Source organism: Marmota marmota, unplaced genomic scaffold (genome assembly GCF_001458135.2).
Source record: "Marmota marmota marmota unplaced genomic scaffold, marMar, whole genome shotgun sequence".
Lineage (NCBI taxonomy): Eukaryota > Metazoa > Chordata > Mammalia > Rodentia > Sciuridae > Marmota > Marmota marmota.
The window spans coordinates 3,809,769-3,833,572 of record NW_026000240.1 but is presented as its reverse complement, the minus strand read 5'-3'; the positions used below and the strand labels follow the sequence as shown (position 1 = coordinate 3,833,572).

Here is a 23,804-nt window from a genome sequence, read left to right as displayed (position 1 = left end):
GTTTTCTCCACATACTGTAATCACTCTTGTACATCCCTCAGGAGGGGTCAAAGTTCATCCTTGCTCACTTCCAGTGGGAGGTGAGATTAGCCACCAGCCACTACCTGGCGTGCAGGATTGGGGCCTTGGAAGCCAGGGCTGGACTGAAGCACCTCACCTGACTCAGTGGCGGTGAGCCCGCCCACCGCCTCACTCTGCCCCAACCTGCCGTTTTGACTGGTGCATTTTTTGGTACAACAGGAAGTCATGTTCATGGCATACTCTACGCATGAGAAAGCGGGCAGAAGTGGAGAACACGGGTAAAAATGAAGCCACAGGGCCTCGTAAACCCAAGGATATTCTGGGCAACAAAGTCTCTGTTAAAGTGAGTAAGGTATTCCAAAGCTGTGTCCCTCTCATCTACTCCCACCCCGCAGCATTCTCACAAGGCAATTGGGGTGGATGGGGATTTTTATTTTATTTATTTATTTATTTATTTATTTTTGGGGGGGCCAGTGTCGGGACCAGAGGGGAAGTAGTTTAGCAGGATTTTGCATGCAAGATCAATTTATTTTTCATTTTTTATTTCTCCTGGCAACTTCAATTCAAGTAAGTACTTCTTTTGTTTTCTTTTATACTTTTATTTTTATACTATGCAGATGTTTTAAAGCAAAATTATCTGCAGCATTATTCTCTTAGAAATGCAAGATGCTTCATTCATATTAAATTTCTCAAAGCTGCCCATTCAGTATCCTAGGTTTGGGAATACATGCAGGTTAAAGAGATTAGGGATGCCCTCTAAACCCCTAACTCAGTGAAAGGCTGAAGTTGGGAGTTTAAGGGCCACTGTGTCCTTGGTATAGTTTTATTTCTTTTCCCCAGGGTTCAGACAACATCACCTTTAAGCATTTTACTTGCCTCCCCGAATGCACAGGTGTGGCAGAGAGGCACATTGGTAAAGCTCTAATCCATCTATCACTTTGAAATCACAGGTCCTGAGTTTAGCTGACCCTTGTTTTCCCCAACAATATAATATCCATTGTGTAAATTGAGCCCTCTGAAAAGACCTTCCTCTGAACAATGGAAATTCCATACTCATTGATTTTGTGAAAATGTGTCATTGTCTGCCTGGCAATTGGTTTGCCCCCTTAAGCAGAGTAACAGCAACTAATACCCATTCTAACATCCTTCTTGGGGAAAAGAAATTGTGTGCTTTCCTTGGCCCCCATCTGAGAAGTCCAGCCTCACAGGAGACGACAGTTGAAATTCCACAACACTCATGCTTCATTCAGCCGCTTCCATTGCTCTTTCCTGTGAGATAAGCAGCTGTCCACAGTGCCAGCCTCCTCTCCCTTAAAAGAGCATGCTGCTGCCCTGGTGACTCATGCCCCCATCTTCAAAGCACTTGGTTGTTTCTCTGCCCAGTTTCCCATCACCCATGCTTCTCTGAAGTTCTCCTCTCTCCTAGCCAAAGCTACCTGCATTCTAACTGTGTTCTCTTTCTTCCCCCTTCCTCATGCTGCCAACCAAGGAGACGAACAGTTCCGAGGAGTCAGAGTGTGATGATCTTGACCCTAATACTAGCATGGAGGTAGAAGCAGCTATGTTGTCCTATTTCCTACCATGATTGCCTTTTTTTTGATTTTTGTTCTGTAACAGTGACCTTGCTAAAGTGGCCAGCCATTCAAGGATAAATTGCGATGTTAGGGCACCTCCCGGTGTCCCCTCCCAACTAAAACAGCAACAACAGCAGCAACAAAAACTGAATTCAGTTCTATTTTGGTAGAAAACTCTATCTCATCTTTTTTTAAAATTACCTAAGTGTGTAGTTCTCTTGAATGCTTGCTTAATATTTTCTTCTTTGGCAGGTTTAGCATTGTGTTGAAAATATTCAACCTCATTATTTGAATCAGAACTCTTTTTTTTTTTTTCATGGAAAAATAGCACTGTAAATAGTGGCTTTGTTTCTCCTTTTTGTTCACTCCTACACCCCTTTTGGTCTTTTTCTTTTTCCCCTTTACCTTCTTCCTCTTGTTCTTCTTCTGCTGAGATTTATTCCTCCTTCAATGCTCCAGAAAAGTCATGGGTTAAGTGTTGTTTTGCAAGTGATTTGGCGCCTGGTCACTACATGTAGCAAGTTGGTCACAAATGAGGTGTGATAAGAGCAACTCGGGGACACACCTTTGCCCTATCCCTGGGGCCCATGGGCAGTGTCTATATCACCACATGAAGGAAAAGAAGCCCTGGGGATGGCCTTCCTCCCAGAGCATGGGCAGAGGTCTCTCTGGAGATTGTAAGAGTGGAACACCGCATGCAGGACCTTTTCTGCTCTCCAGGTTTACAGGGCTGAGGGAGATGAGCCTGTGCTTCTGCCAACAGGAACATTCACTTCCAACTCCTTCTAGTCCATGGGATTATAGAAACAATGGCTCTTCCACAGTTTGCACTGAAATACAATCATCACAAATTCACAAACCATAGAGAATTAGATCGAGTGTTGAGCTGGCTGTCCTTGTCATGTTGTCTTTCAGAGTAGATTGCAATGCTTTTTTCCAAAGCTATGTCCTCATTCCCAATACAAAATAAAAGTTCCGAGGTTTCCCGTAAATGCAAAATAGGGAATGTTTTTCAAAAAGCTTTTCTTTTATTTAGCCCTAAGCTTTTCACTTAACTGTATGAGGTGTGATAGGAGCTTAAATTATTATTCTTAGTTTAATTTAACCTAATCTCAAAGAAGTCTGCCGTATTCTTGACAACCCCCACAAAACCTGAGAGAGCCCATAAGGCCTGCAATGGGAAAACCAGCTATGGAAGAAGTCAACTGCGTGGAAACAGACCAGAGGCAAATGGTGGAAAATGGGAGTTCTTCCAGAATAAAATAGTCCCCTTTGGATATGGGCATTGCCGCTGAGCTAAATCCAGCAAGTGTGGTCAATACAGCGCTCCACTAGGGGAAGAAGTGGGTGTGGCCATTGTAGCCTAAATGTATCTTAGAGAATAAGGAAGCTGAGGGAAAATTCTGGCCCTACTTTCCTTGCATTTTATAGGATAGGCACCAGCATCTGTGAGTTAGGCAACTGTCAACTTGTAGATGCCAGTGGTACTTTATCTCCAGGCCAGGTGTTGCTGGCATGTGTCAAAGATACCAGCTGCAAGCAGGGTGGGCTAGTGAGACAGAGGGGGAAAGCCAAATATCCGTGTTCCAGAAGGCAGTTTGGGACCTTGTCCAGCTCTGGTGGTTTAGAGGGACAAACGTGACTTTACCACTCTCTGAAGGAAGAGATGGGTGCAGAGGGCTGTGCGACCAGGTGAGTAGCACCCACTGAAAAAGTTAACCCATGTAATCAGATGCTGTATTCTACATCTAGATGAGAAAAAATGCACAGGTGCACACACACATATCTTAGTGCTACCTTGCCAATTGAACATGTTTTTAAGGTTTTTATTCATGGAGGCTGATGGCCCTTTCGAGAACTGAGTGAGGTGGCTCCCTTGGAGGTGTTACTAGGTGTATAAACAAACACATTATGATGTACGTATGGAAAAGAGAAAAGCCAAAAATTGTGTTGATGCATGTCCAAAAAACGTTCTTCAAATACAATGGTCAAGGCACAAAGTTTCTTTTAGGCAGAAATTTCCATTAACTCAAACCCTTAAGGGGCATGTGATCTGAAGCTGCAAACATCCTGGTTAATGTTTCTGTAGTAATGCCTGTGGCCCTCGCACATTCCATGTAGATCCTCCTAAGCTCTAGCGTGCTCTTCTGAATATGTTACCATCTTGAAATTAACTCTAGGCATATGAGCAGCCAGAGGAAAAGCCAGCATTGTGGCACTGCTAGTTTGGTATTTTTAGACACAAATAACAAATCAGATGTGGGAAATTAACCTGTTTTGTTTGTCATGACTTGAAAATTTCTGAAGGGATATGAAAGTGGAACAAACATGGCAGATGAAAAAATGACCAAGGGAACATAATAAAGACCAACTTGGAGTACAGGTGGACAGGTCACCTCTGGAAGTCTTCTTGCTGTTAAAGCGATCACTTAGGACCTCATTCCCAGAGCCAGGCTGGCCCCTGACCTCACCCTTGTCTTCTGAACATGACGCTGCATGTGTTGGCTCTGGGAGCAGGTCCTATGCTCTTGCTGGGCTGAACTACAGCCTCCTCTGTTACTGGGACCCTGGCTGACAACATGGCACTGTGTACCCATGCGTTTGCTCAGCGCCAGGTCTCCAGATGTTAAATCCTGCCCTGCTGACTGACTGCCCTTGACCTGGTTTCATCATTCCTTCCAGTCTCAGCTGTATACAGGCTCATCTCCTGCCTCCATGGGAATGATGACACCAAAGCATTCTTTACTTTCTCTCAAATGGTGAACTAAAGGGTCCCCTTAAGGCACAGTTTCCTGGGGATTTTGCTTACCCACTGGGTGCCTGCCACCCCAAGGCTGGCATATGTCTCTAACCACCATAGTGTTTGGAGGAGATAATAGGCACATCCTTGAAAGCTAATTAAGAGAGAAATAAAGCATGTTGAGTCTTAGGAATCTGATTGACAAAGGACACCCTATTATGGAAAGGGAGCAATTAGCTCTGCTCTTTTCCTCCTCTTCCTTCCCCTGCAGAGACAACTTATGGATTCTCAAACCCAGCCCCACTCACAGTCCACAGGCCACACCACCAGCCATTGCAAGGTTGACTCTAGGCCCATGTGGTTCCCTGGTGGCCTGGCCCCTGTCCTTCTGTGACTATCCTTATCGAGAACAGATCTCAAAATGATGACCATCTGTCTCTAGGGCTTTTCCTTGCACAGATAAAACTTTGAGAGTGAGAGTAAAGGGGGGCATTACATATGAGAGAAATGTTTCTACATGGAAGAAGAGTCTAATCAGAGTGGGAATCAAACACTAGGACACCTTGGGAACAAATTAGTTCATTTTTTTCCTGGTACGGGTTGGACTGCTGATTGCCATTTCCTGGGTGAGGAACCACGTATCCTCCTGCCAGCTTCTCAGGCCTGCCTCTGCCGTCATGTCTGTGCTGACACTCGAGGCTGGAGCCAGTGCTTGCCCAGGTCGGCATCTGCCCTTGTATAGCCCTCGCCCGTCTCTAAGGAACCTGAATCCTTTCTGCACTGTACTGAGTTTCCCTTAGGACCCAGGCAAGGCTGGTTGTTCCCACATCCATACACCGTGGAAACATTTTCTGAGGACTTTCAGTTCTTGCATTTTGACACCTAACTTCTCAACCCCAGCATTGCCACCTGGACACTGGGAAAGGCCAGGGTCAACCTCCAGGCTTGGACCTTTGTCTTCAAGAATGTGGAATCTCAGCCCAGCATTTATATCAAACCCAATTAAATACTTGCATGTTTATTGTTTAAAATCTCAATACTACTTTTAGAAGAGAAGCTCAGTCCATTAGAATAAGAAATTTTAAGGATTCCAAGAAGACTCCATGTCTGCCCCAGCCTTTCAGTAGTGCCAGCCTCATTCATGACACAGAACAAGTGCAGACATTTTTCCCCGGGAGCCCCATGCCAGCTGCCGGGTATTTAGCTCAGGAATTAAAAACAGATCTTGGAAAGGGCTCTGAAAGACAAGCAAAAGACAAACACTTGGAAGTTGAAGTTAATTTTGGAGGAAATTTCCAATCAGAGTAAGAAGCAGATTTTCAGAATCAACAGAACCTTTGACACTTTAACTCCATCCTCTTCATTTATGTTTACTGTTGTAAATTATATACAATGTAAAGTTGACCATTTCAACCACTGGTTAAGTGTATAGTCTAGTAGCATTAAGTGCCTTCAAAATGTATGTCCATCCATTTCCAGAACTTTTTTATCATCCCAAATGTACTGTGTGCCCACTAAACATTAGCTCCCTCCTATCATCTGTTGCCCCAGCCCCTTCCCTTTAAAAAAAGTGGTGGGGGGACTTCGGCACAGGAAATTATAACTTTCTGTTAGAAAACTAGAAGGTGGCCAGGTGTGTTGATGCACATCTGTAATCCCAGCATTTTAGGAGACCGAGGCAGGAGGATTGCAAGTTCAAGATCAGCCTCAGCAACCTAACCATATGCTTGTCTCATAATAAAAGGACTGGGGATATAGTTCAGTGGTTCGATCCCCTGTACTGCAAATTTTAAAAAGAGAAAGAAAAAATAAAACTAGAAGGCGCCCTGAGGCAGCTTCTGGTTTTCCCTGGTCGTTACTCTTCCCCTCTCTCCCTACCACACACCATCCTGTAGCAGCCTGGCACACCCCATCTCCAGGTGGCTTTTAATCTAAAACACAGATCCTGGCAGAGGAGAAGACCTCTCTTCTAGTGCCAATTTTTCTGTAAGAATATTTAATTGAGTTTTCCGGCTCGACAAAGAAAAATATCATTTCTGCCCATCCTGGCTTTCCAAGGCTGAAGTAGAACTTAAATGAAAGTCACATAAAAACAGGATCACATGGAAAGGGAGTCAGAAAATTTGGATTCTGGCATGGATACTGCCAGCGGTGTGAGCTGTGGCCAACAACCCTCCCTGAGTCTCAGGTTTCTCTGGGCAGCCACACAGGTCAAGCATACAGCATGTGCAGCTCTTTTGAACACTGAAGATATAAGGTGTGGCACCAAAGGACTTTGCTCTGGAGCACAAGGCCTCGGAAAGCAAGGAGACTGCGACAGAATAGGAGCTAGAAGATTCAGTGCCTTGTACTTTCAGGGACTGTGGCAAGAATGACCTGGGCAGATTTTCTACGAAGAACCAACTGGAGTTGGGTCTGGGGAGGGTATGAGTAGCCAGTGCTGACCCTTCTTTCCTTCACCAAATCCACAATTAGCCCCGTCTGTAAAGAGCCAATCTTTTGCTCCCACCTCAGCTGCTCTGGCCTCCTTGTCCCAGATTCAGAGCTTCAAAATAACCTGGCCAGACAGATTGAAGGAAATTTTTACACCCCTCATCAGGTGACCCACCTCCTGGCATTGCCAGACTGTTTCCACCAATGCCTGTTTCTGTGTTTCATCTAAGGTATTTTTTTAACAGAAAGAACCCTTTGGAGGAAAAGCGAAGCATTGCATTCCTCTCATTTTGACAAAATATTTTCTTTGTAATGGATCTGGTGGGTTTGGCTTGGAGACTCTCTTCCTGCCCAGCTTTGCTCTCTCTGTGCAGACTGACTTATATGCTGCCGTGAGGGAGGGAGCCTAGCTGCACTGGCCTGTCCCTCTCCTGGAGAATCAGAAGACCATCCACTGCATGTCCCCATCTGTTATGTTTTCTATTCCTTACATCTACCCTGTGAAATCAGTAGGGTGGCGTTTCCTACCTTCCTAGAGGAACGGGGTTCTCGGGGTCAAGATCACAAACCAGTTAAAGAACAGGTCTTGCTCTTTAGCACATTGAGAGCCCCAGCCTGGCTTGCCATAGGAGGAAGCTGAACTCCAAGGCTCAGGCCCTCCCTCTTACACGTCTACTTGTAGGAGGAGAATTTCTACCTCAACAACTTTTTGAATCCCTTGACTGTTGGGGTGATTACTGGGCCTCACACATGCCCTTTCCCAGTGACTCAGGAGCCCAGCCACAGCAGCCAAGAAAGGAAGTTCCGTTGCCTGGTGGCAATGTCTGAATTGGTTTCTCACGCCAGCACTCCCATTCAGCCTGCTTCAGGCATGCGTGTCCTGCGGACCTTCACCCTAGTCTCAAGGCCTGGCCCCAGTCATTGATGTTGACCACCACTTACAAGATGACAGGTACCATTGGCTCAGGAGAAGTTGGTGTTGGAATCTGCTATTGGAGAAGAGGTCACCACGCTCCATCCTCGCCCTCGTGCTTTGGTTTGGCCAGGTTGAAACCAGGAACAGATAAATCTCCAAATCAGAAGTCATACCTATGTGTTGAGAAATTTTTATTTTATATGTTTGCCCTGCTGGGTATTGAACCCAGGGCCTCCTCACGGTCCTAAGCATGCACTCTACCACTGAGCTACATCCCCAGCCCAGAAAGTGGTTGGTTTTTGGTTTGTTTGTTTTTTTTTTTTTTTTCTTTTTGCCAAATCTTATCTAAAATCCCTTTCTTCTTACTCTGCACAGATTCCCATGAAACAAGCAAACAGGGAATAAAGAGGTAGTCAGAAATGTTGTTCTGCAGCTGAGTTGGTCCGCAGGACACATTTGGTCTGAGTTTCTTTGGACCATTTTTGTTTCTTCAGCATCGTCAGTATGTAGTTTGAACTCAGTTTTGTGACTGGGTGATGAAGGATTTGGCAGAAATGGGGGTCAGGATAGTTCTCTCCTGGAATCAGTTGATAACTGATTTTCTAGATGGAATTTCTCCCTCACCCTTGGACATTGACTAGTCTTAAGTTTTCCTCAGTTTATGTTACTCAGTGCTGGTTTATTTTTACCTGCAACATTTCCTCTTACCTGGCAGCTATTCCGTTTTGAAGAAAAATCAAAATGATTGGATTTCTCTCCAGAAGAAAGAAACTGAGTTACTGATGGGCTACACTGTAGGTGGTTCTTATTTCCAGGCTCGGAGGAAGCCCTACCACCTATCGCCCTCTGCTGTTCAAATAAACCAGATTCCTGAGCAGTCCTCTCCCATGTGTGCCTGCTGCCTCCTCTTGGACTTAGCCCAGCATTTTCCGCTACATCTCCGGACAGACAGCATGCATTTTTTTTTTTTTTTTACATGAACCACATCAGGTTCCCTCCACAGCCACTTCTCATTGTTCAGATTCCAGTTCACTACCCCTTCCTTGCTACCACTTTACATTGACTCTCCACCTGTTTCTAAGGAAGGAAAACATTCAATTTCAAGAAAAGTGTGAGGCTTATAATTAGCACTGCAGGTCCATATGCACACCAACAATGGTCACTAGACGAAGTAGCTAGAGGTGGCTAGGAGACCCGTTCATTAATTGACCTCAGTTAATTTGATTCAACAAATACTTGATCTTCTGCTAAATGAAAGATATTGTGTTAAACACCATGACTGATGGTACATAACATGTGAAGGGGTTACTGTCTTCCAAGTCTGCACAAATCTGATAGGGCAAGTATAATACAGGTAAGATGTTAGAATACTTGCAGCTCAGGAGCAGAACCCAGGAAGTATGAAGAGACAGAAAGATCACTATTGGCTGGATCTTAGAGAATGACCAATAGGATTCCTGGGCAAGTCACATTCTCAGTTCAAGAAGATGGGAAAATATTTCAAGTTCATGGCAAGACATTTTCTCAGCATCGCTCCCCCAAATTAGAATCTCACCACTTTAAATTTTCATTGATTTGACAAATATAGAATACTTATGTGCCAGGGTTTGTGCTAGGCTTGGAGGCAATAATAGTGAACAAAACCATGATGGTCCCTGTCCTCACGGGCCTTGTAGTGTGTAGAGAGCCATAGACAACATAGACAAGTTGGCCACTGTGGGAGAAGGGTGTCATGACCCTCTCTAGGTCATACTCTGATTTGCTTCAAGGTAGAAAGAGAAAAACAAGGAATCTTCTGTCACATAATCCAGAGTCAGAATTAGAAAACACATTAGTGACTAGACAGGGTGGTGCACATGACTTGCGAGTCTGAGGCAGGAAGATCACAAGTTCAAGGCCAACCTCAGCAACTTAGCAAGACCCTGTTTCAAAATTTTAAAAAATATATATTTAGAAAAGGACTGGGGATGTAGCTCAGGGGTACCCCTGGATTCAATCCGCAGGACTGCCAAAGCGGGGAAAATTAGGATGGATCTTGCCCAAGTTCTTTGGCCTTGCTGGAGAAGTTTAACAAGGAGAAATGGAAAGAGGTGGAATAGAGAGGCAGGGAGCAAAACTAAGCAGGTAAGCCTCTGACATCAACACAAAGCTCCACAGGCTTTTCCCAAGCCTCTCCTGCTGCACTGAACTGCCATGAAAAGAGCCCTGGGCTCTTGGGTGCTCTCCAGTCTAGCCCTCTATCACCACTGAGGATCTTCGGCTTCACTTTCCTGTCTCATCTGAGAAATGGGGAGAAATATCACTGACTCTGCACTTCATTCAGGGTTTTGGAGGCACAAACAAAGGCACTTGTGAGTAGTTTATGCCAACTATATAAGGCCACACAAATCAGTAATGTCATTACTTTTATCAACAACACCCTGTACTGAGTTGGACTCGCCTCCCCTGGGCCAGCCAAGAAGTGGAGGAACAAAGACTGATGGCTTCCATAAGACCCTTCCTGATGGAGACCCTGCAGTTAAGCCTATCTCCCCAGCACCACCACTAATGTCTACACCCAAACTAGGAATATTTGCTTCTTAAACTGTGTGTGTATTCAATACTATACATAACACAGTTGGGATTATGTGATGAGAAAAAGGAATAGGACAAATTCTTTAAGCTACAGGTTTTTTGTTTTGTTTGTTTGGTTGGTTGGTTGGTATTGTTTTGTTTTGGTATTGGAAATTGAACTGAGGGGTGCTCTACCACTGAGCTACATCCCTAGTCCTCTTTCGAGGGTCTCACTAAATTTTCCAAACTAGCTTTGAACTTGCAATCCTCCTGCCACAGTCTTCCAAGTCACTGGTGAGGTGTTTTTTTTGTTGTGTTTTTTGTTTGTTTGTTTGTTTGTTTTAAAGAAGTTAAAAACCTGCCAGTCCAGGTTTTTGGAGCCCTACTTAAATTTTTGTAAGGGTAGAGGTGTAGTTCAATGGTAGAGTGGCATGCAGGAAGGCCCTGGGTTCCATCCTCAGTATCACCAAAAAAAAAAAAAAAGAGAGAGAGAGGTAAGATATATTGACCTGATACTTGTCCCTTTGTCACTTGTCTCCTCTGTGAGATTCCTGGCATAGACTCAATGGCTTGCTCCCTGTGGACCCCCATTCTGATGGGAAATACAAAGTTACTGGTTCTAAGTTGTTTCCACCCTAGAGTCCTATGATTGAGCAGGGGTGGAATGGGAGAGTTTAGAGCTCCATGTTTGTTGAAGGCTGATCATTAACAGCCGTTGGGTACTGCGTCAAATGCAGATGCCATTTAATTTCCCCAGTAGACGGTTGGCTGTTGAGGATAAACATCTCCTTGCCTGCTACCACTACATAATTAAGGATCAGCTCAGTAATTTTCTTTTTAACCAGGGATTGATCCCAGGGGTGTGTAACCACTGAGCAACATCCCAAGCCCCACCCCCCTTTTTAATTTTTAATACCTTTATTTTGTTTATTTTTATATGGTGCTGAGGACAGAACCCAGTGCCTCACATGTGCGAGGCAAGTGCTCTACCGCTGAACCATAACCCCAGCCACCACCCCCCAATCCCTTTTTGTATTTTATTTAGACAGGGTCTTGCTGCTTAAGGCTTCACTAAGTTGCTGAGGCTGGCTTTGAACTTGGATCCTCCTGCCTCAGCCTCTAAGCTGTTGGGATTATAGGCGTGTGCCACCGTGCCCAGCAGCTCAGTAACTTTTCATCAAACAAATTGAGTCCTTATGTCAAACAACCCTTCCATGTTGGCATTATTTGCCCCAATTTACAGATAAGACTGAGGCCCATGTTGCTTAAAATGTTGTCCAAGACAAGAAGTGTATGTGGCCTTGGGTCTGGACATTGTGCCCTGTCTGATCCCAGAGTCCACACTCTGCTGCACGGCAAGGGCTAAGAGCCTCCTCCCTGAGAGGTGATGGGTTGAATTTTTTTTTTAAATCATTTTCCAAAAAGTTTGCATTCCATCTGTGTTTGAAAACAGGCTCTAGTCAAATCTAATTAGTCATTTACCCAGAGGTAATTATTTTCATTTTATATAACTTTTAGTCCTATTTTGAGATTTTATTTATGAAGCAGTGCTAAATGCTTGGGAGAACTGATGTGAGCTCAAAAGTTAACTTTCCATCCACCAACATGTATTAAATGCCTAATGTATGGCAGATTCTGAGTCCTGTCCTTGAGGAGCTTATAGTCTAATAGGGAAAACTTCACCTTTTTTTCCTTTAAAATTTTTATGAAGTTGAAACATGTTGACTAGAGAATATTTGGAAAGTCCAGGTAAGAAAGGAAAGGGGAAAAGTCACCCAAAATTCAGATAATGTTTTATAAATCCTGGGAGCAGGGTCTTAGTATTTCTGTTTCCGCAAAACTGTTTACAGGTCTTAGAGCAGAACAGTCAATATGAGTTCTGTGTGTGTGTGTATGTGTGTGTGTTTACACATAAACACTTATATACATACATGTATAAATATATGTATATATGTATATTCATACATATGTATGTGTGTGTATATATGAATATTTGCAGTACTGGGGATTGAGCTCAGGGGCACTTTACCACTGAGCTACATCGTTGGTCCTTTTTTTATTTTGAAACAGTGTCTCACACACTAAGTTGCTAAAACTAGCCTCAAACTTGTGATCCTTCTGCATCAGCCTCCTGAGTAGCTGGAATTACAGGCATGTGCCACGTGCCTGGCCAGTCAATATTTTTTGAGTAGAAAGAAAGCTACCCTGAATCCCCCAACTGGAGATAACCACTGCTAACATTTAGAAAGTATTCTTAGGCTCAGCTAAGTATGGTGGCACACACTTATAAATCTGCTGCTCTGCAGGCTGAGGCAGGAGAATCACAAGCTCGAGGCCAGCCTCAGCAATTTTGTGAGATCCTATCTCAAAATAAAAGAGGCTGGGGATGTAGCTCAGTGGTAGAGTACCCTGTGTTCAATCCCCAGCACTGGGAATGGGGTGGGGGGAACCATTCTTAGCCTCCTTTTCTTTCACAACAAATGACTCACCTGGATATGATTGCCTAATCCAGGTTGATAAATATATGGTCTCTTTAGTGCCCCCTATAGGTGCTGCAAGTGCTGCTTACCATGTTCATTGATTGTTGACCCAACTGGTCAATTGGAGCAACATTTTACATCCTTCCCCATGCCATGGCCTAGAATCTTCACACAAAGAGGGGTCTCTTAGGTATGAAAAGAGCAGTAGCTTTTACCAAATGCCCCCAACATGCACCCCCTACCACAGCGCATGAAAGTTTAAGGAGCTGGAAGTTGATTTATCATAGATCAGTTGTTTGGATAGAAGGGAACTCAAACCAGGCTGTGTGTTGATTCATTTGAAAGTTCCTGAAGGATCGTTCAAAACTCCAGATGTCTAGGCCCCACTTGACACCAATTAAAACAGAATCTCTTGGCATGAGGCCCAGACATTGATGTTTTTGTGCTTTTAAAGCTGCCCTGGTCAGGAATTGGGAACCATGGATTTAAAGGAAGGTTGGGCAGTGACCTTTTGAGACTAGCAGAGTGCACGCGGTGGCCAGCAAGGGCACACTTCAACCCCCAGAACTTGGCATCACTAGGGTTTTCTGCAGCCCACTTCATGAAAAACTTGAGTGATACAAGTGGGAAATTGGTTTGCAAAGGGAAACCCAAAGAAGTAAATAACATCTGTGTTCCAAAGGGCTTATGTAAGGGAAAGACACAGAGAAACCATGGATGTACACATAAGGCAGGGACAGATGGAGGGAGATAAGTGTGAAGCCTCACTTGGGCTCTTCTAGAAGGCACATGAGTTTTGGGGGCTTCATTATGAAGGAAAGAATTCTCCAAGGTAAACTGTAAGAGATAAGCTTCTTTATCTTAGCAAAAAGAAAATGCTAATAAATTGATCTTGAGAGCCTACAGAATGGGAGAAAATCTTTGCCACCTGAACCTCAGATAGAGTATTAATCTCCAAGATATATTTAAAAACTCAAAAATCTTAATACCAAAAAAAAAAAAACAAGCAAACAACAAATAACCCAATCAGTAAATGAGCAAAGGGACTGAACAGACATTTCACAGAAGAAGAAATATGAATGGTCAACAAATATATGAAAAGATGTTCATCATCTCTCTCTAGCAATTAGAGAAATGTAAATTAAAACTACACTGAGATTTAATCTCACTCCAGTCAGAATGGCAATTATCAAGAATACAAATAACAATAAATGTTGGCAAGGATGTGGGGGAAAAGGAACACTCCTACATTACTGGTGGGACTGAAAATTGGTGCAACCACTATGGAGAGCAGTATGGAGATTCCTCAGAAAACTTGAAATGGAGTCACCATTTGACCCAGTTATCCCACTCCTCAGAATATACCCAAAGGACTTAAAATCAGCATACTACAGTGACGTGGCCACATCAATGTTTATAGTAGCTCATTTCACAATAGCTAAGCTATGGAACCAACTCAGGTGCCCATGAATGGATAAAGAAAAATGTGGTATATGATATACAATGGAACAATACTCAGCCATAAAGAAGAATGAAATTGTGGCATTTGCCAGTAAATGCATGGAACTGGAGACTATCATATTAAGTGAAATAAGCTAATCCCCACAAAACCAAAAGCTAAATGTTCTCCCTAATATGTGGATGCTGACACACAATGGGAGTGAGGGAAAGAATAGAAAGTCACTTGCTTAGACTAAGGAGAAAGAAGGGAAGGGAGAGGGGATAGGAATAGGAAAGACAGTAGAATGAGTTGGACATAACTTTCCTATGTTCATATATGAATACACGACCGGTGTAACTCCACGTCACGTACAACCCCAAGAATGGGAATTTATACTTCATATATGTATAATACATCAAAATACAATCTACTGCGATGTATAATTAAAAAGAACAAATAAAAATATTCTTAAAAAAATAATTGATCCTTATTTGAACAGGTAAAGTACTTGTTATTTGCCAAGCATTGTGCTGAGCACTTAATATACATGATTTCATTTAATCTTTGTGATAACATTGTACTAGGTACTATTTATCCTCATTTTAGAGTGGAGGAAGTGGAAGGTAGTCAGTGTTAAGTTATGATCGTATAACCACATGAAATGAAACAGGCAACCCCAGCCTCGTGGACTCTAAAGTCAATGCTTCACCACGCCAGGCATTATGACCTGGACCTGTACTTGCATGATTAGAGGTAATACAAAAGATGGGGTCCCCATCCTCTCAAGAAGGGGTAACTTTCCAGAATGGCTAGTCAGCTAGAACATTCTCCCTTCTGTGGAAGATCAGGTTGCCCGAGGCAGGCAGCTTGGTGTATACCAAGAGCTCTAGCAGTTTCTCCCCCAACGTGGGACTAGCAAGTTACTCAGTGAGCCATTTGCTCAGGCATCGCAAAGGGTCAGAAGGGTTAGGTCAGTTGTTTTCAGGTTGCCCTGTGGAGGCCTGTGCTGTTAAGAGGCTGTTCTGGGACAGGATGGGCAGACTGGGCCTCTCTTTTCCCCTTCAACCAGAGAAGATCTGCATTTAGCTGCTTGGAGGGAAGTTCCCCCCTGCTTGGAAGTTGGGAGGGGTAGAGGGAGGACCTTTGCAAGGAAATCACTTGAGTGAGTTCATTTCAGTGATCCATGAAGCTTGACAGGTCTTAGGTACTCTGTTTTTGAAACTTTGCTGAAAGAATCGGTACCTTGATTGCCTCAGCAAATACTGAAGGGAGGAAGGCCACTGAGGAGCGGGCAGCTAGCCAAATTCCAAATGACCATAAACCTGCCTGGCCAACCCAATTACCAGGGGAGTAGCATAAGTGCCCTCATTGTTGAGGAGGGGTCTGTTACTCTGACAGCAGTACATCATAGCAAGGGACAGGCTAGGCTCCAGGCTGCAACTCCCTGAATGGTAACTTTCTTTTTAACTTTCTAGAGTAAAAAGTCTCTTGTCCTCTCTCTGTAGTTTAGGATTCAAGCAATTTTCTATTTCTTTGTGTTTTTCAGATCTTAAATCCAAATTTCATCCAAGAAGGTGAGTTAAAAAGGGGTGGAGTTGAGAATGTGGGGATTAGCCAAATTAAGTATGGGACATCAAGCATAAGGTAAAGACACATGTGCATGATGGCACATGCCTGTGATCTCAGCAATTTGGGAAGCTAAGGCAAGAGGATTTCAAGTTTAAGGACAGCCTCAGTAACTTAATGAGACCCTGTCTCAAAATAAAAAATAAAAAGGATTGGGGGGTGTAGCTTAGAGACTAAACCCCAAATAAGGTAGAGACTTTAAGCAATAGTGACATGATTCTGTATTCATGGAAATTTTTATGATAAATTATTAAGTGAAAATAACTTGCAATAAAAAATATGAAATAAATTTTGGTAAAAATATTTTTATTGAAAGCCTGAAAGAATATATGACAGGGGGCTGGGGTTGTGGCTCAGCAGTAGAGCGCTTGCCTAGCACATGTAGGGCACTGGGTTCAATTCTCAGCACAACATAAAAATAAAATAAAGGTATTATGTCCAATTACAACTAAAACAAAATTTTTTTTAAAAAAAGAATATATAACAAAACATTCACAACTGTTATCTCTGGATTATGATATCATGGAGCTCCCCACTTTTTGTTTTTATATATTTCCTACCTTTGGGTACTTAAAATACTCTTTAAAGGGACACAGATGACCTAAAAGTGTTAGACTGCACATTATTTGAATTGGTACACAACATGAGTGGAGTTGAGAGTACTACGTTTAAAAATGCCTGTTTTATTCTAAATTTGTTGTGAATATGTGAACGTATGTTGATTTGATCACAGTGGCCCCAGAGTTCCTTGTGCCCTTAGTGGATGTGACCTGCTTGCTTGGGGACACAGTGATGCTCCAGTGCAAAGTGTGTGGGCGGCCAAAACCCACCATCACCTGGAAGGGTCCAGACCAGAACATCCTCGACAGTGACAACAGCTCAGCCACATACACCGTCTCCTCCTGGTAAGTGGATGGCCCCAAACTTGACACCTTAGTGAAGCACCCAGAGGCTGAATCAGGGTGCAGCCTCTATTCTGGTTACTAGTCTTTCCAAGATAAGAGCTGCTGTGGAGTCTATTCTAGATCAAACACTTGGCCTTGATTAGGAGGGATTGAGCCAAAACCTATGGGTTAGCTCAGCCCCACTTAATAGAGCACTTGGTGCTGCAAATGTTCAGCCCGGCCCTGCTGCCCACACTACCACCTGCCTCTCAGCCTGGGTCTCTGGGGCTGCGTTGCTCATATTGCTTGGCACCATGTAGACACACCTGGGGCCAACCAGAACCATTTGGAAAGACTGTTCTGGACCCACATTAAACAAATGCAGAAGCAAAGCCACATTGCAGGTCAAGCATGCACCATACATTTAGAAAGCTTCTACATTCCCTGCCTTAGAGTCACCCTATTAGATGATCTGCCCTAAGGATTCTCCGGGTCAGAAGTGGTGAACACTCCTGACCAAGGGACAAGCTAGGAATTAGGAATTATTAGAAATTAGTTATTAGTATTAGGAATGTGGTCCTCAAATCTGGACATCCTGATGAGTTTTGTGCCTTCAGGATGCTTTGAAACAGTGATATAGTTAATTTCTTGCCAAAGAAAAATTTTATAAGAAGGGGAAAAAAATCGACCCAACACACAATGCACAATAGAAAATAAGCCACCAGCCTACTTCTACACAAAAAGCCTGTTTTTGTCAGTCAAAACTTAGTCACTACCAGGCTCTGTGGCGCATACCTATAATCCCAGTGGCTCAAGAGGCTGAGGCAGGAGGATCTCGAGTTCAAAGCCAGCCTCAGCAATAGTGAGACCCTAAGCAAATCAGTAAGACCCTGTCTCTAAATAAAATACAAAACAGGGTTGGGGATGTGGCTCAGTGGTTGAGTGGCCCTGAGTTCAATCTGCAGTATCCCCACCCCGCAAAACAAACAAACAAACAAAAAACTTAGTTACTGCCTCCCAATCATTCTGCTAACATTTATTGCTGTTAGCTAGGAGCTTTGTTGTGTTCTCTTGATTACAGTGGACAAGAGAAAGCCCTAACGGCAAGCCCTAATAGCCTAACAATCACTAATGGAAGGAACACCTAGAATCAAGAAACTTTCATTCTTTGACTTCCTTTGTGCACATTTGAAATGGAAAAAGAACACTGTTCCTTAGTGTTCCCAGCAGACTCCCAGCAGGTCATAAAACTCCATGAGCTCAAGGAGCTTAGTGCCAGTAGGTGCTTGATGAGGATCATGAAGAACCCAGAATGTCCCAACCCAGGGGGGAGGGAGTGGAACTGATGGGGCTTCTGATTTAACCCTTTCAAGTTTCTTCCCTTGGGGTGTTCCTGACCCCAAGGGGAGAAGAGTTATCTTTTAGGTGGAAAAAATTTACCTTTTTAATTCACTTAGTTATTTTGAGGGTCCCACTGGTAGGATTTTAAATATTTGAACATTTTCATTATTTAGTCTTTCCATTTTCTCATACCACTCATTATTCATCTGTGAGATTGAAGTTATTTTTAGGACAAAGTTGCCAGTGGATATACTAATTATATTGCAGACAGGTACTTGGAAGGGACTTTGTGTATTTCTTTCTTTTTTTTTTTTTTTCTGGTTCTCACTAAGTTCCTGAGCTAACTTTGAATTTGCCAGCCTCCTTCCCCAGCCTCCCAAGTTGCTGGGATTACAGGCATGCGCCACTGAGTCCAGCCAGACTTTATGTATATCAAGCCATGTTTTAATTTCTTCTTATTTCATTCCTTATTTTATCCCTCACAATAAATTTGGGAGATGGGCCTGGCCATATAAGGAAATGAGGATAGAGGCAAGGTGATCCTTCAAGGTGTGTAGAAAGGTCACAGAACAGGTCTAGACCTTGGGCCTACAGACTCTCGGGTCAGCACACCATGTGCCAACCTTATGGATTTTACCCATCAGTCAACTGTCTCATTACTGGAGTCTGAAGGACATCCCTTTGGTGTCCCTAGTGATTCTGGGGAAATCACCCTGAAGATCTGCAATCTGATGCCGCAGGACAGTGGGATTTATACCTGCATAGCAACAAATGACCACGGTACTGCATCCACATCTGCCACAGTTAAGGTGCAAGGTACAGTCTTTTTCTTTTATATTTATATATGCTATTTTAAAAAAATATATTTTTAGTTGTAGATGAACATAATACCATTTTTTTTAATGTGGTGCTGAGGATTGAACCCAATGCCTCATGTGTGCCAGGCAAGTGCGCTACCACTGAGCCACCACCCCAGCCCTAGATATGCTTTTTTTAACATGTGTTTTAATTGTAGTAATGCACAACATAACACTTGCTGTCCTAACCATGTTCACACAGTTCAGTGGTACGAAGTACATTCACATCTTTGTGCGGCCCTTACCGCCATCTCCCCACAAAACTCTTGTCAGCTTCCCAACCTGGAATTCCCTCCTCCCCATTAAACAGGAGCTCCCTGTTCCTCCTTCCCCACAGCACTGGCCACCACCATTCTACTTTCTGTCCCTATGAATTTGTGTTAGTCAAACATTTTAAATGAACATGACAAGGACTCCTGAGACCTGAGATCTTGTGTGAAAAAAATTCCAAAACAGAGTTCTAGCCAATGGGGAGAGAACAAGAGCATTTTTCTAAGAACTGTCTGTGCCCTACCATAGCCTCCTGCATAGTTCCAGAAAAAGCTTCACCCCCAGTGTGCAGTATTTTGCCTGAGAAAGAACATCAGAAAGCAGAGGGCGGCTCCCAGGTCTCCCTTGGGTCTAGAAACAGGTATGCTACTTGGTGGAGAAGGTCCCAGGAAACATTTGAGCCAGGTCACATTTCCTGGGTACACTCCATCTGGGTGTGAAATGCAAGCTCAGAAAGCAGCTCTGGATTCTGCTGTCTCCACAGGTGTTCCAGCAGCCCCCAACCGCCCCATTGCCCAGGAGAGGAGCTGCACCTCTGTGATTCTCCGCTGGCTGCCCCCGGCCAGCACAGGAAACTGCACCATTTCGGGTTACACTGTGGAGTACCGGGAGGAAGGTGTGCCACCCCGCTCTTCTTCTGCCTTGGCTCCCTCTCCCAAGGTCCTTCAGGGCTATGAACCTGAGCCACCTCTTCTTTCAGAAACTCTGCTTGTTATGGATTTATAATATTTTCTTCCAGTCTTATTAAGCACTGACCCCATGTTCTGTATAAAGTCAGTACTCTCTCTGTCTTTTTGCTCTCACACATTTGAGAAGGAACAGAAATGACCATGAACATTTATTTAATAATTTAAGACACCGGACCCAAACCTGCCACCCATCTTAGTCCACAGGCTTTCAGAGCCTGGAGCAGTGTCCAGAACTATCCCTTGATTTGAATGTGTCCATTTTCTTTCTTTGTTTGTTGAAAGTCTTTGAAACAATGTGACTTTGGCTTTGTCTCATTCTCTCTCCTTGAAAACTATGCACTAGGTTCCCAGGTCTGGCAGCAGTCAGTAGCTTCAACCTTGGACACTTATCTTGTCATTGAAGACCTCAGTCCTGGGTGTCCCTATCAGTTCAGAGTCAGTGCCAGCAACCCCTGGGGAATCAGTCTTCCCAGTGAACCCTCGGAGTTCGTGCGACTTCCAGAGTACGGTGAGTCCCACCAGGCCTACGACCCCTGCGTAGTGGAGGCCAGCACCCGGCCCACTCTCCTAGACACACTAGCTGCTCAGTGTCACATCAGCCCATCATGAGAGGGGTGATCCAGAGCTGCTTGGCAGCTTCAGTCAGGTAACCATTTAGAAGATTGATGAAGTGTTTCCATGAGGCATGACTGTAGGGATCTTGGAGCAGAGGTTAGCTGCTACCCCTGCTAACCCTGGGCCTGCCAGGCTCCCTGCAGGACCAGGTGTATTTCCAGGAACAGAAAGGGACAGGCTGGGGTCATGAGTCATAGGGGTGCTATCTGGTCTTCTTCTGAGAGAAGAATACCAAGCCTGCTATTCCCTAGATACTCTGCCAGGCTGAAGCACTTTTCATAGTGCCAGGGACAATCCCATATGCCAACTTAAAGTAAGAAAAAAAAAGCAACCTGGTTGAAGATTTCACTACCAAATGAATGTTTGATACCTGGCCCACCACACTCTACTGGAATTTCTTTATTCAACATGAATATATTTTTATTTTAGATTTATTTAGAAATTATCAAAGATATATATATATATATATATATATATAGATATATATATATATATATGTAGCCAAACATGAATTTTTTAAAATCTTTATTTATTTATTTATTTATTTTTAGTTGTAGATGGATACAATATCTTTATTTATTTTTATGTGGTGCTGAGGACTGAACCTAGTGCCTCACACATGCGAGGCAGGCACTCTACCACTGAGCTACAGCCCCAGCCCAAACATGAATATGTTATAATAATATTTATTTAGTTTACCCACCTTGGTCCCAGGGACATTTTAAAAGAAGAAACTTGCAACCTGAAGAAATCTCCAGAGTGAGATTTCAGGCAGTGCAGGGAGGTGATCTGTATGGTTGGGACAGGAGAGAGTTGAGTGTGTCACTGTACTTAAAGGCAACAACAGGCCTGTGGCTCTTTGGGTTAAGGAAAGTCCAGAGTCCCTCAAGCATCTTGGGCTACACCCTCCCCTGATGAATCTGGAAATCTGTCCGACAGCCCCACCTCAGCCTAGTCAGTTCTCTTCCAGCAACGTTGACTTGTTCCCAGGGACCTGGGACTTGCTGGAAAACCATGGCCTTGGATCTTGGTGTCCTCGGCATTCAATATGAATAAGCTACCTTCTGCCTTGGCCAGGTTGCCTGTGGGCAGCCTGAGGTAACTGCTTGGCTCATCTCCTCCCAAGCCACTAACTCAGCCTGGCTCACAGTGCCCAGTGCCTTTCATGTTTTGCTAATTTGGAGTCTTGGATCCCGGCAGACAAATACAGATGGGCATGCATGCACACAAGTGTGCATGAATAATTAGCAGGAAATTAGCACATTATATGTGGTGAAGCTGCTTGAGTTGGCTCAGGCATGTTTGAGTTAAATCATTCAATATACTGGCTAAGCTCATGAAGGCCTGAGGACAGTGGGGTGAGCCAGAGAGGTTTGTAGAAGGCCATGGACACACTCCTTTCCTTTTCTCCTTCCCTGACCTTGAAAGCTCCCCCACCCATTCTCTCTTCACATCTCCTTATAGTTCTGGCTCTCATTGACCTTTCCAGGCCTTCAAAGTGTTTTCATCTCTCTATATTTATATTTTCTACTAAATTCCTATTTTAAAACATTCATAAGCTACATTTCTGATTGTCTGAGTTTTCCCCGTTGATTAAGTAGATAACAGAGGGAGTCTGTCATGTCGGTTTCCCCTGGGATATTTTCAAAATAACATTCCAGAGAATTGTAGCATTTTCCCACTGAGGTAGCCTCCATATTTAGTCATGAGAATTGCCTTGGAGTTATGCTGGAGCTCTTCTGCTGACCTTTTCTTTATTCTCATGTGACACCTCAATGTCACAAATGGATTCTCTCCCAAAGATGCGGCCGCAGATGGTGCTACCATTTCTTGGAAGGAAAATTTTGATTCCGCTTATACTGAGCTGAATGAGATTGGAAGGTAAGGACACAGATTTCTGTGAATACCCAGCAACACTATAGCAGAAGGAAGACTTGTTTTGTTGTTGTTGTTTCTTTTATAAATGCATTCTCTCTATAGTAAGAAAACAACTAGAATATTAATGCATATTTTCTACTATTCTTTTTCTTATTTAAATTAGATACTTCCCTTATCAACTCTCAGCCTTTCCTCTTTTCTTTTTTTAAAGATATTAGATTTATTTCTGCAAATCAAAATATAATACAAACATGCATAAAATAAGCTTTTTTTCTTTTTCTTTTTTTTTTTTTTTTTTTTTTTGGTACCAGGGATTGAACCCAGGGGCACTCAACCACTAAGCCACATTCCCAGCCCTTTTTATTATTTTTATTTTTTTCTCATATTTTTTATTCTAATTTGTTATATATGACAGCAGAATGCATTAGAGTTCATATTACACATATACAGCACAATTTTTCATATCTCTGGTTGTACACAGCCTTTCTTCTTTTCTAATGTAAGAACTTAAGCCTCCAATTTTTCTTTAAAGTACAATTCTAGAGATGTCACAGGAGAAGAGATGTCTCTGAAGAAGGGTCGGAGGAGTTCCCAGAAAAATGGGAAAGTTGACTCAGGGCCAGCTGGGTTCTTGCATACATGACAGAAAAGAATTTCAGCAGGCCCCAGTCAAAGGCATAGACAGAGGTTTATTCAGGAAGCAGATGCATATTCAAGGGAGAATGTGGACAATCTTAAGACAGACGCCTTTGGGGTAAAACAGGAAATAACCATTCAAGGGAGAATGTGGGCTGCCTCCAGAGAGAGAAACAGCAACCTGTTGGTATGGGGTGTTAATATTTGGAGGGAGTGGGTGCTAGGGGCTGGGAAGAGGAGAGGGCAGGGTGGAGCCACACAATTTCACACCAGTGCATTTCCCTTATTTCACAAGGACTAGCCTAAGGGCTTGTCACCCAAGATTTACATCTGACTTTCTACTCAATGACTCGTGGGCATTTCCTTTACAACTCAGTACATCTGTCTTTATCCTAGATCCCTATCTCAGTTACATTGCCTGAGTTTTGACAAGTGGCATTTTTCATTATCATTCAGTTTATCTATTTTTCCAACTATGATTTTTTTTCTTGACACTCAATTATAATGGAAAAAATGTTTTAATATGTAGGAGATTTTTAAATTTCCAAGATTTTTTTAAATTATCCTTTTTTCCTGATTTCTGATTATTTCATTGTGGTAAGAGAACTTAGTGTATATGATATTGATTCCTTGATTTTTGTTCAGACGTGTGCTATGTGTAGTACATGGTCAATTTTTGTAAAAAGTTTCATGTGTTCTTGAGAGGAATATATGACTAATTATTGAGTATAGATCTCTAAATATGTCCATGTGTCAAGCATATGAATTGTTCTCTGGGTGTTTCTAATCCAAATATACCTCCCCCTTTATACACTCTATATCCCTCTCTCTTTCCCTTTCTCATTTGTTC

At 43.2% G+C, this 23,804-nt stretch overlaps 1 protein-coding gene across 14 annotated transcripts in view; it reads left to right on the top strand.

Annotated features, from left to right (window-relative positions):
- The window catches only part of Kalrn (kalirin RhoGEF kinase), a 577,550-nt gene that overhangs the window by 536,504 nt on the left and 17,242 nt on the right, over window positions 1-23,804 (top strand). For 12 of the 14 annotated variants that reach the window (XM_048794027.1, XM_048794031.1, XM_048794029.1 and 9 more), the window contains 8 exons: window positions 241-364; window positions 1,511-1,570; window positions 15,705-15,732; window positions 16,518-16,689; window positions 18,704-18,825; window positions 19,621-19,752; window positions 20,169-20,333; window positions 22,243-22,321. In XM_048794027.1, the coding sequence (XP_048649984.1) occupies window positions 241-364; window positions 1,511-1,570; window positions 15,705-15,732; window positions 16,518-16,689; window positions 18,704-18,825; window positions 19,621-19,752; window positions 20,169-20,333; window positions 22,243-22,321 (882 nt within the window). The remainder of the gene's footprint in view (window positions 1-240; window positions 365-1,510; window positions 1,571-15,704; window positions 15,733-16,517; window positions 16,690-18,703; window positions 18,826-19,620; window positions 19,753-20,168; window positions 20,334-22,242; window positions 22,322-23,804) is intronic. The other 2 variants (XM_048794051.1, XM_048794030.1) reach the window with 1 other exon arrangement.